This window comes from Sturnus vulgaris, chromosome 7, assembly GCF_052056855.1.
Source record: "Sturnus vulgaris isolate bStuVul1 chromosome 7, bStuVul1.hap1, whole genome shotgun sequence".
Classification (NCBI taxonomy): domain Eukaryota; kingdom Metazoa; phylum Chordata; class Aves; order Passeriformes; family Sturnidae; genus Sturnus; species Sturnus vulgaris.
In genome coordinates, this window is record NC_142249.1 from 4,445,682 (window position 1) to 4,457,324 (window position 11,643).

General features: G+C 54.7%; 1 protein-coding gene across 7 annotated transcripts in view; it reads left to right on the forward strand.

Moving 5' to 3' along the window:
- PCBP3 (poly(rC) binding protein 3) overlaps nt 1-5,208 on the forward strand; it is a 54,389-nt gene extending 49,181 nt beyond the window's left edge. For all 7 annotated transcript variants that reach the window (XM_088167586.1, XM_088167605.1, XM_088167590.1 and 4 more), the window contains one exon: nt 4,797-5,208. In XM_088167586.1, the coding sequence (XP_088023712.1) occupies nt 4,797-4,811 (15 nt within the window). In that variant the 3' untranslated portion in view covers nt 4,812-5,208. The remainder of the gene's footprint in view (nt 1-4,796) is intronic.
- The last annotated feature ends 6,435 nt before the right edge of the window (nt 5,209-11,643 follow it).

Below are 11,643 nucleotides of genomic sequence, written 5' to 3' on the forward strand. Positions count from 1 at the left end.
CCCTGGCACTTTGGGTTCAGCTGTGCCTTTTGGGTGGCCCAGCAGCCACACAGGCTTGAGAGCATCCCCTGGTTCCCCATCCAGGGGAGCAGGGTGCTGTGAGGAGTGCTGAGGGGCTCAGGTGGAGCTGGCAGCCTTTGCTGGCACCTCCCCCATGTATCTGTGCTGATGCTGAGGATGGAGGGAGGCAGGCACCAAACTGGGCCTCCTCCAAGTCGCCAACTGGCCAGCAAAGCACAGAACCACTTGCCAAGGTGGCGAGTCAGCTGTGGGCACTTCTCATCTTCTGTTCCTTGCTCTACTTTAGACCAAGTGTTTTATCTGCTGGAAGAATGAAATATCTGTGTGTGACACCCAGTGAAAGTAACCACCCCTGTGGCCTGGGGGGTGAGCCACGGCAAAAGCTCCACATCCCACTGCCACCACCCTGCATGGTGGCCTGGGGTGCTGTCCCCTCAGAGAGGGATGGTGCATGGGGGGAGTCAGCCCATCCTGCTGTTCCCAGTTCCTCCGTGGGGCTGTAGGACAAGCTGGAACACGAGGAGAGCTTCTTCACGAGGCGATGGAGGCATGGCAGCAGCAGAATCACGCTGACCAGGACTGAGGAATCCATCTCAGGCCAACAAGGCTGTGGAATTCAGACACCTGGGGAATGCCGGGGAGCGTGACGGCGTCCTGGACACAGAAATGGCTTTGCACAGTTCCTGCAGATCGTGGCTGCCCTGAATTCCTCTGCTCTCCCCACCTCCACTGAGACAGCGCTGCCCAAAATAGCAGATGCCAGATTGGGTCTGCCAGATGCAGCTGAGATCCGAGGTTGCTGGAGAGGAGGAGCAGACTGCAGCAATACCTCTGCACCCATCCCCACGCCAGCAAAACCATGGATAACCCTCCTCTGGGTACCATCCCCATCTCAGCCTGCTGGTATCCATCACCCAGGAAGGCTGTGGAAAAGCCACCCAGGAATCAGTGGTGAGGGAGAAGAGCCTGGATATGAGCATTGCTCTGGCATCAGGCAGGTGTCCGAGATGTCGTGTCAAGGCTTCTGCTGCCACAAGGATCTGTGCTCATGGGAGTGCTCCAGGGAATGCTGGATGCGGCCACAGGGGGACAAGGGATGGTCCAGGCAGTAGCAGTCACCTGGGTCACCTCACAGGAGCACTGCACATTTGTAGAATCACAGAATATCCTCAGCTGGAAGGGATCCATAAGGTTCATCGAATCCAGCTCCTGATCCTGCACAGGACACCCCAAAGCATCCCTTCTTCTGGCATTTCCTTTGACTTCACAACTTTTCTTTGGGGGGTCACACTGCCAAGGTTATTTTGCAAATTTAAAAAGAAAAAAAAAAGATGAAACAGCAGTGTTATGTGGGAGTCAGCTTATCCATCATCATCTGGGCTTCAGTGAGGTTTGAAGAAAGGTGTTGAAACCAATGCAGCATCTCCTGGGAGCATGTTGATCACAACAAGGATAACAACAAAATCACAAGGAATGTATCAAACTCAGCTTTGATTTCTTTGGGATGACTCAAAAGGAGATTTGCTATTTTCTTTGGAAGGAGCCTCAGTGCTTTGCTTTCATTTGTGATAAGTCTTGGGTTTCCATTTTGGATGAACTTAAAATACTGTGAGAATGCATCCACAGCCACGCCACTAGGAAAAATCTCTAATATTGGAGTGAATATTCAGTGCAAGGTGAACGTCCCACTTAATCAACAGAATAGCTTTAATACATTGCATTTCTCTCCCAAAGCAATGCATTGTTATCCAGCCAGAATGATTCGACATTTTCTGGAAGCAACCAACCCAGTCAAACTCTTTAGGAATGAACTATTTAGGGAGATATTTTGACTTTGACTGGAGAGTATTGGTCCAATGCTTTCCCCTGACCTTGGAGTGTGGGGGTCTTCATCAGAGAGAGGCCAGTTGAGGTCTGTGCTCAGCCTCTTGGCCTCTGCTGAAAGTCCCTACTCCCACTGCATATCCTTGTTGTTCTCCCAAAATTGTTTAGAGTATTGTTTTGTGCTTCCCTCCCCCCTCCCCCCCCCCGACTGTATTTGCAAATCTAGTACAAAATAAGGCTGGAAAAAAATAGACCGTTTCCCCTAAGGGAAAGTGACTTCCACCGGGGAGACTCTTTAAATTTCATACTCTCTTTGAGCTGTTATTCTGGCGTTTGTTATTGTATCCACGCTAGTCACTTTTAATTATGCTAATTACCAGTTTATGCTCCATTAGCAAGTTCAATTTCCTGCCTCCGGTGCGGGCAGAGGTAGAGTTTCTGGGAGATCTCTGTGTGATGTGGCAGAGACGAATGCCCAATCCCATTTTCTCCTTGGCCACAGGGATGGAAGGCATCACCCCAGCGCTGCCTGGCTGCACCCCCCCGGCCCCGGGGGGGCCACCCGGTCCCCATCCGTGGCCTCCTCGGACTGGTCACTAGATGTCCCCATTGCCCAGCTTTTCATGGATGCACCCACAGCCGCGCCGGGATGTGGGCGGCGCTGGCATGTCCGGTGCCTTCAGCCGCTGCTCCCGTGTGTGCAGAGCACACCCCGCGCTGCTGGAAAGGGAGCGGGCTGCTGTGTGTGAGTGTCCCTGATGGGACAGTGACAGCCCGCGAGAGGGTGACTGGCACCGTGTCCCTCTGCAGGAATGGTCTCGCCAGTGCTGGGACCTCCGCGGAGCCAGCCCACATGGGCAAGGATGCACAGCGAGCATGTCCTTGGCCATGGGTGGCACAAGCCACCCCCTTATGCTGGCCGAGCCCACTTGGGCTGGCAGAAGGACAAGGTTTTGCTGTAGAGGTCCCGGGAGTGTCCATCCCTGTGGTCCTCGGGGAGACACTCCCCAGCTGGCTGCTCTGTGCCTTGGCTGGCAGCAGGAGCCTCTGCAGTTGACTTGCAGAAAGGTCACAGTCTCCGTGCAGTCCCCCTGCTCCCGTGCTGGATGTTACAGGGAGCTGAGACTCCGCTGAAAGGGATATTTTTGCTTTCCCTTCAAAAGGAATGCAGCTGCAGATGCTGATCTGCTGTGCTATGCAGCGAGCCCCAGGCCCCCATCCAAAGGGTAACGTGGCAGTGACTTTTAGGAAGTACTGAATGTACCAAATGTGCAACTCCTTCCACTCCAGATGTGTGGCCCCCCTCCCACTCTGTCCCAGCGCCCTTGTCCTGCAAAGAGGAAGATCAGACTACGGATTGCTCCAAAAGCATCCCACAGACCAAATACAGCCAAGTGCAAAGCCAACTGACTCTGGATTCCCACACTCGTGTTTAGGCAGTTTAACCACAGCGATGTCTCTTCCCAGAAATGATGATCAAGTCCACTCTGCACATGGGGAACAAAACCAGCCAGGAGATGGGGATGAGGATGGAGCAGCAGGAGGAGGCTTTGGGTGTGAGCCCCACGCCGAACCGTGGCCTGTGGCTGCTTCAGGACACACGTGCTTTTTGCAGAAGGAACTGCTTCGATCCCGAAAGGAGGTGCGTGAGGACTGGAATGTTTGAAGCACACTTGGAGCACCGTGTCCTGGTCCCTGCAGGCAGCGTCACTATTTGTCCCTGGAGAAAGCTGTGTCTGAGAGCATTTGTGTCTGGATCAAACGCGATGAGTGGCGCTTGGCTCTGGAGCTTCTCTGGGTTTTGTTGTATCCTATGGGAATGGGTGGCACAGGATGCCCCACGGGAGCATGGGCACAGCAGGGATTGGAGATGTTCTGTGGAAGCGTGGGCACAGCGGTGATGGGCCAGCAGCCAGCTGGCAGCATGGCCAGACACACAGAGCACCAAGGGATGGGGCAGCATGGCTCCAGAACTCAGGACTGCATGCACAGCTTGGGATCAAACCACAACAGATATCCAACATGATTTCCCAGTGCAAAGGGGAGCAGGCTGTGATGTGCTCACCCCAAAGCAGTCCATTAGCGGTGTGGAGGGTTTTTGGTGGGAGGACATGTCAGTGATGTAACCTGAGGCTGCTGCTGCAGCTGATGATGTGGTTTTCCCAAGGGATGCTCTTCTGTGCTACCAAGCACGCAGCCGTGCTCTCGAATCTCTTGCGGGAGCACTGCAGAGGAAGTGTCAGTAAAAAGCCAGTTAAAAATGCAAACCTCGAGAAACTGCAATCTCTGTGCTTAAAACAAATTTTCAGTTGCAGACTAGAATTTATTCTTGCTAAAAGTAGACCTGCCTTCCACATATTTTGGGCTGAGATGTGATTTCCAGAGGCACAGGGTGATGTGAGGGATGTGTGTCCTTCCCCAGTGCTCCTCTCTCAGCTGCCCATCACCCCCAGTGCAGCAGCGTCCTTGCCCAAATCTTGCTGATGGGGTCCAGCAGAACCAGCTCTCAACAGTCACCATCCCTGCAGCCATGCGTTTGTAGGGCAGAGAAAGAGCAGATCCTCGGCCCGGCAACAGCCTGAATGTGTTCAGATGGCTTCTCTGAAGCTCCCAAAAAACTGCTTTCAGCCCTCAATGATAGCCCATGAGGCAAATGCAGCAGGCCAGGCAACCACCCGGGCTCACCTGGCAGCCCAGCTCACGCTGGATGTGTTTGGTGTGAGCTCCCATGATAAAAAAGGGAGGTTTGTTGTGGTGTGGCAGAGCTCTGTGTGGGCACTCTCTGTGGGCATGGCTCCTCCAGCTTGGCTTTTTGGGATGTGGGTGTTTTCAGCATCACGCTGGAGAGTTGCTCGGGCTGTTGAAGCAGCCTCATGTTCATGTAGCCTGAGAGCCAGGAGGCTCCAGGAGCCTCGGCTGAGCCCTGACCATCTCCCTTGCTTGCCCCCCAGCTCTGCAGACCCTGACCCCCACGGGAGGAGCACCTTCACCGCCTGACCAGAGCACCACAGCCGACCTGCTGTCAGCGGCTGATGCTTGAGCCCCCTCTGAAGACGCTGCCAGCTTCTCGCAAGCTTCTCCTGCTCCTTCGTGACACCCTTGGGGCCCCTGCCCGAACCCCCCACCTAGGCTGCTCAGACCCTGCTCCCTGGGCTGAGGCATGGGCCAGCAGTAGTCTCAGGGGGCTGGGGCAGCAGCTCGCAGGAGGACAGCAGTTTGAAGCCAGCTGTGGCAGTAGCCACTGCGAGCCAGCGCTTGCCACCGCCCCTCTCTGAGCTTCCTCATCGCCCCCCACACCCCCGCTGCTTTGTGATGTCTTTCGTGGCTTATCTGTGTCATTGCAATAAAGCTTTTGTTGCTTGAGGTGCCCTCCGTGGTGAATGGGATGAGGCTGGGGAGCAGTTTTGGGCAGTGGGGTCCCCACAGTGAGAGGGTGCTGGGGGTGCTGGGGTTGCCCCCATGGCACAAAAGCCTCGGTGCCCCCAGAATGGTTAATGAGGAAACTCAGCCCATGAAGCAAACTATGGTTTGGAAAATGGGCCTCAGAGCCCTGACTCCACTCAGAATCAGGAAATGATCCCACATGGGAGCATGGCTGCCAGGAGGGAGGAGGAACAGGACAGGGGGAGCAATGCAAAGAGAATCCAGAGCATTCCCGAAAGGCGGCAAGGACCGGGATTCATCATCCGTCAGGAGATGTGTTTATAGCAAGTATGAGTCACTGCTGGGCCCTGGGAGCAGCCCAGCAATCCAGGGGCTGCCAGTGATCCGGATGGGATGCAGGGTCCCCATCCAGCCCCACACAGGGGCAGCTCTCACACATGCCTCACCAGCCCACCATGTGCCAGCCCTGCTGGACCTTAGAGCAGCCCTGGCGCTATTTTTTGGACACGTCGAGGCATAGTTTTTCTCTGGGATGCTTCCTTTCTACTCAAGAAGAGAAGCCAGGGTACTGCCCCAGTTCTGCACGTTGCCCTGGTGCAGTGAAGGTCTCCATCTCCAGTACATCCAGCCCTGGCTGGATCACAGCCAGGAGAGGCCAGCAAATCCGGGAGAGGCCAGCACTGCCTGCCCAGACCTCTGCCTTATGTGGAAACAGGCAAAAAAAAAAAGGCATATTAACCTTTTTTCTCCATCTGGAATTATATTTTCCAAGTGCACATCACCCCTGCTCCCATTTGGCCCGATGAAGGGGTGTGGGCAGGCAGGCAGGGCAGTTCACCCTTATCTAAACCCTTGCTCAACTCCAGGGAGCAGCAGCCCCAAATCACTGTGCAACCTGGAAGTCATCCTCCCCTTGTTTGTGCCACCCCTGGTATGCCCCTGGCTGGGGTGCCCAGCCCTCCTCCCTGACAAGCCACAAAGTCAACCAGAATGTACAGCTCCAGGTCCGGCACCCACTTTTGACTAAAAACCAGGTTTTATGAATTTTTCCTGCCCAGGAATTGATTGCATGCTTTCATGTGGAGAAAAGCCCCTGTGGCTGTTTCCGTCCCATTCCCAGAGCAGCAGCGCCATGGAAATCCCCCCGAAAGTGAGGTGTCACCAAGTGAGAGCAATGCTCTGGGAAACGTGGCTCTGGGCTCCTTTCCCACCTCCCTGCAAGCCCTGGGCTGTCCATGAAGCACCTTCCATGGCCTTTCCCGAGTTGGGAGACTTTCCCAGAGCCAGAGCCAGCCCCAGATGAGAGCAGCCCTGGGGAAGGGGAGTCAGTGAGGCTGTGTGTGCAAACACCCTCCAAGGTTGCTGTGTCCACCCACCCCAGCAGAGGGCTTGAATCCCTGCCCAGGCTGGAGAGGTGGGATGCAGAGGGATGTGAACCACCTGCATGCACTGGCTTGACCTCTGTAGGAGGAAGCTTCTGTGCCCCACTGATGACATTTAAGGGTGCAGAGGCCCCACAGCCCTGTCCATTGCATACAGCCCTTCGTGCTGGCTCTAGCTCCATGGCTTCCTGCTGAGGGGGTGAATGTTTGGAGATTAAAACAGCCTGTTTACCTTTGGCTGTTCCTCTAAAAAATAATAAAGTTCTGGGGGAGAGATGCTTATCTTTATACCCTGCTGAGATTCCTCTGGCTGAAGCTTGTGCTGGGATCTGCTGCATGGAGCAGGGGAAGTAGGTTTGAGGAGACCAATCCTAGGACCACAGAATGTTTTGTGTTAGAAGGGACCTTAAAGACCATCACATTCCACCCCCTGCCACGGGCAGGGACACCTTCCACTATCCCAGGCTGCTCCAAGCCCTAATGTCCTACCTGGCCTTGGATACTTCTGGGGATGCAGGGGTAGTCACAACTTCTCTGGGCACCCTGTGCCAGGGCCTCCCCACCCTCACAGGGAAGGATTCCTTCCATCTATCCAACCAAAACCTGCTTTCAGTTTAAAGCCATTCTTCCTTCTCCATGTCTGGATGGTTTGCATTTGCTCCTCATTGTCTGTGAAAGAACCAAGGAAGATGCTCAGCACTGCTTGGAGTGGGCTGGGAAGGCATTCTTGCCAGGAAGGGTGGCTGACTTGTTTCATCCTTCTAGGAAAAGGCTGCAGCTGGATCTGGCTCTGGTGTGGAGGGAGCTGGGCTGCATGCCTTGCTGCATCCCAGGACTTCTCTGGAAGGGTACAGCCACACCCGGAGCCTGGACGGCTGCTGGGGTGGTAAAAATAACGTGTGTGAACATGCGTGCTGAATAAAAATGGGAGCAGAAACAGCCTGGGAAGGGGTTACTGGAAACCTCTGGGAGTTTGTGCAAGAGCTCCTGGGTTGGAGTGGATCGTCCCTGTGGAAAACTATGGAAAGGAATGGGGCTGGCTCCATGCTGCACTGTACCGGGAAGCCAGCTGAGATATGCAGAGGGCAGTCAGCAAGGAAGATGCTTTCTCTGGCCTTCCCAAGGCTTTGGAGCTTGATGCCTGCATCCGCTCAGGCGCAGAGAGGGGGGCTGCAATGCACAGCAGAGGAAAAGCAGGTTTTCAACCCACGTAGCCCATGCCTTCACAGTTCAGTGATGTGGGCTGGTCTCTGGGAGTGTGGGGCCGGGTGGAACCAGCGCTAGCCATCCCCCCCAGCTGCAGGCAGGGACGTGTCTGGTGGCTGCTCAGCTGTTCCTCGAGCACCTGGGGCCTGCCTTCCCCAGGGAACATGTGCCCCAGCCTGGCAGGCACGCTCTGCTGCCCGAGAATCGCCCGAGCCACACCTTGTATTGCAGAAGAATGGAAAATATTCCCTGCTCAGCTGCTGGTGGGGTTAGTGAGTGTTTTTCCACCCCATTTTTCCTGGATGTACTTCACAAGAGGGGGTTCCTTTGTCCCCTCTCCCTCCAGTGATGTCCTCAGGGCTGACATGGTATGTCCCAGCGTGCTCCCTGTTCTCCAAGAACAGGAAGACCACGCAGATGCTGCTGATCTTTCTGGTTTGAGCCAATTTTGTACCCAAACGATGATGCTCCCAACTCCCCAGACCCCACGCTTTGGGCTGTTTCTATTTCCTGAGTGTAAAATGGAGGCGGGGGGGGAAGCCCTGGAAATGAATTTTGCTGCCCACCTTCAAGCCCCCACTGTGGGACAGAGGAAGAGAGTGGGACTCTTTCACCCTGGGGTATCCCAAATATGTGACGTCCTGGCATCCCGTGGCTCCCCTGCGAGTCAAGGATCCCTGCAAGCGCTGGGGTGGCCCAGGAGAAGGATCCTGAAAGCGTTATCTCCCCTCCTCCAGCTCCCACATCCGCAATCTCCCCTCTCATTCGACCCTCTCATCTTCCCTAAGAAGCTGAGCCAAGCTTTCCCACAGACTCAGACAGCTATTAGGCAAATATTATTACCAGATGGTTTGGTTTTTTCCATAAGAACAGAGGCCAGAGTGAAGTAATGGGGAAATCATTAACCCAGCACACACCATCCTGGCTGTGGTGACGTGGGTTTGCTGCCGGAGCCGGGCTGTGCCCTGGCTGTGCCAGCATGGAACGGGTCTGCAGGGTGGGCTGGAGGGGAACACTCACACCCTTGTACATGGGAGCTGGAAATCCCGGCTGGAGTGGTGGTGACCCCGTGAGGTGGTTTGGGAAGGGAAGAGTGTAGCCCCAGCCAGCCCCAGTGAGGCTCCCCCCATCCAGCTCGCACGCAGCTGCAAACAGCACAGCAGGGAAGTTCGTGCCAGGTCAGCAACTGGGAGAAGCACCACGTCCCAGCTGGGCTGTGTCTCAGGGTGGCTTCGAGCCCAAATCAAGGGATTGGGAAGATGGGTTGTCTCTTCCACTGGGTGTTTTTGCAGGTGGGTGGATGCCAGACCCCGCTGTGGTGCTGCCTAGGCCTGCTCTGCCATGGTGAGATTCTCCCAAGGCACCTTTGGGAGAGATGATGTTTTGCTGCTCAGAGGGGTTCTTCCACTGTCTCCCCTTGCAGAGATCCACTGTGGGAAGCTAAATTATGGTGTGCAGAAGCACCAGGAGCCACATTCTTCCCAGCAGGGTTTGTGGTTGGAGCAGCTCTGGGCTTGCAGCACGGCGGCTCCTTGGTGCAGGGCTGAGCACGGAGATGGGGAGGGCGCTGGGATGGAGGTTGGGACAGACACCTTGGAGTGCCACAGCCAGTCTGGGGAGGTGCAGCCCCTGGTAACCAGACTCATGGAAACATCCATCATCCCAAACATTTCCGTCACTGAGTGCCCACGTCCCCAGCAGTAGGGAGAAGGTGACAGAGATGACTCAGGCAGGGCACTGGTGTGCTTTGTGTGATTTACAGCCAGGGAAATTTCGGTGTTCCCTAGCTGAGGCATCTCCCAGCACCATGTGAGGGGACGAAGTAGCCCCAGCTGCAACCTGACATTTGGTCCTTCCCTGCTTTCCAAAGCACCCTTTGGTTCTATATGTACTGATGGGTTCAATTCTGGCTTTTCCAATGGGAATTAAGTTCAGCTGCTTTCCATATTTCCTATGGAAGCACGATTTTCCATTTCCAAGTGAATTTGATTAAAGGGAAGGAAAGGTTACATGGAAGAGTTAATATCAGAAAAACAGAGCAAATTCATTCTTTTCTCAATCTCTGAGAGGAGAAAAAACAAAAATTCTGTCCCAGAGTGCACTCTTTTTTTTCAGCACCCAGCTTGGTCTGGAATTGGACTGAAAGTTTACTGCAGTGCTGTGGTCTGGGACTGGGGAAAGGGAACACCCATTCCCTGGAGCATTTAGGCACCCTGGAGGGGCTTCCCTTACCCATCTTCATGGCACCCCAGAGGGAGGCTGACAGATGGAGGAAGTCCCCTGCTCCTATCAGGAGAGACAGAGCCATAGGGCTCAATTTCCCTGGCCTCATCTGAAGAGGAAGGGAATGAGGACATCCTTCACAGGCACGTGTTGTTGGATTTCCAGACACGATGGTGTGCTGCTAGTCCCAGTGACCTGGGAGTGGACTTTTTTCCTGCAGAACTAGCCCACGTTCTTCCAAGGAAATGGCTATTCGATGTCCTGAGGACGTTCTTGGCTGTCGGCCGTGGTTTAGCACCACAAACCTGGGAAAGACAATGATCTAAAATGCCTTGGAAGCTGGACACTGCTCAGGTCCAGCCATCCAGTGAGATGCTCCTGGGACATCATGACAGCCCTGGGGACCAGACTGGGTTCCAGGCAGAGCCTGGGGTCCTCAGCAGGGTGGGAGGAGCTGCCTGGGCACACGGGGTCTGACAGGCTGTGGCTGCTCGGGACACTGCAGTCAGCAGGAGCCTTGCACAGGCCATACCATGATCATTAAGTCTTTGCTGGCACGGCCAGCTGGCCTCCAGCTTGCTCCAGCTCTGCAGAGCTGCTCCCGAGAGGGGTTTGCTTTTCCCTACCTACACGGAGGGGGAGGTCAGCTCTTCTTCTGCTTGGGATAATCCCCTGTGAGGGAAGGGGAGAAAGGAATTGAGAAAGCTAAGAGGAAATTACTCTGCTGAGCTGATGCATGAAGACATGTCCCATCCCAGCAACCCCTTTCTGGGAGCTGCTGGCTGGTTTTCAAAATCCCAGGAGAATTTCCTTGTGAGAGCCTGAGGAGGTGTGTTAAAGAGCCAGATCAGGTCTGATCCCCATGAAGTGTCAGGCAGCAGGACTTGTCCCTGGGCGTGTTTGCTCTCTGGGATAGCATCTTCAATAGATTTGAGATGTTGTGAAAATTTGCCTTGCAGTGCCCTCATCTCCTGGTGCCACCTGTGCAGCCCAGCCAAGCTCACACACCTCAGGGCCTGGGCAGCTGGCTGGACTCAATGGTCCTTGACCCTTCCAACTCCACTTATTCTGGGACTGTAAATTCCTGTTGGAGTGAAAAAAGGGTGCCCGAGGTTTTTTGGGTTCGTGAGGTTTCAGTTGAGCACAGCCTGCAGGTTATTTTCTGCTGGTTTTGGGTGCTGTTTACCCAAAGAATCATTATCTGATGTATCTGCTTGTGTAGAGTGGACAGGCTCCTCCACTGTTTTAACTTGTAATCAGTGAAGCTTCTGGGTTCTTCTGAGTTGTCTCAACTTGGGACACCTCCGACAGCCAAACCTGCAACATTTCCTCCTGACCATCCCCACAAAGACGCTGTCAGATGACAGGCAGGGTGACAGAGGTGGTGGCAGCCCTGCATGGTCCCCCAGTGTGGCAGGTCTCCTGCTGCCTCCATGCCACCAGCCTGGGTGAGAACAATTCATGCCAGCTGGGTTTGTGCTGTTGACTCTTTGTTCTTCGGAGCCATCAACGTTTTATTTAATGACAGTTTTTGGTGCCCTCCTGTGCTTTTGGGAGCAAGCTATAGCTGCAGCTGTACCGGGGTCAGGCCTCAGGTATTTCA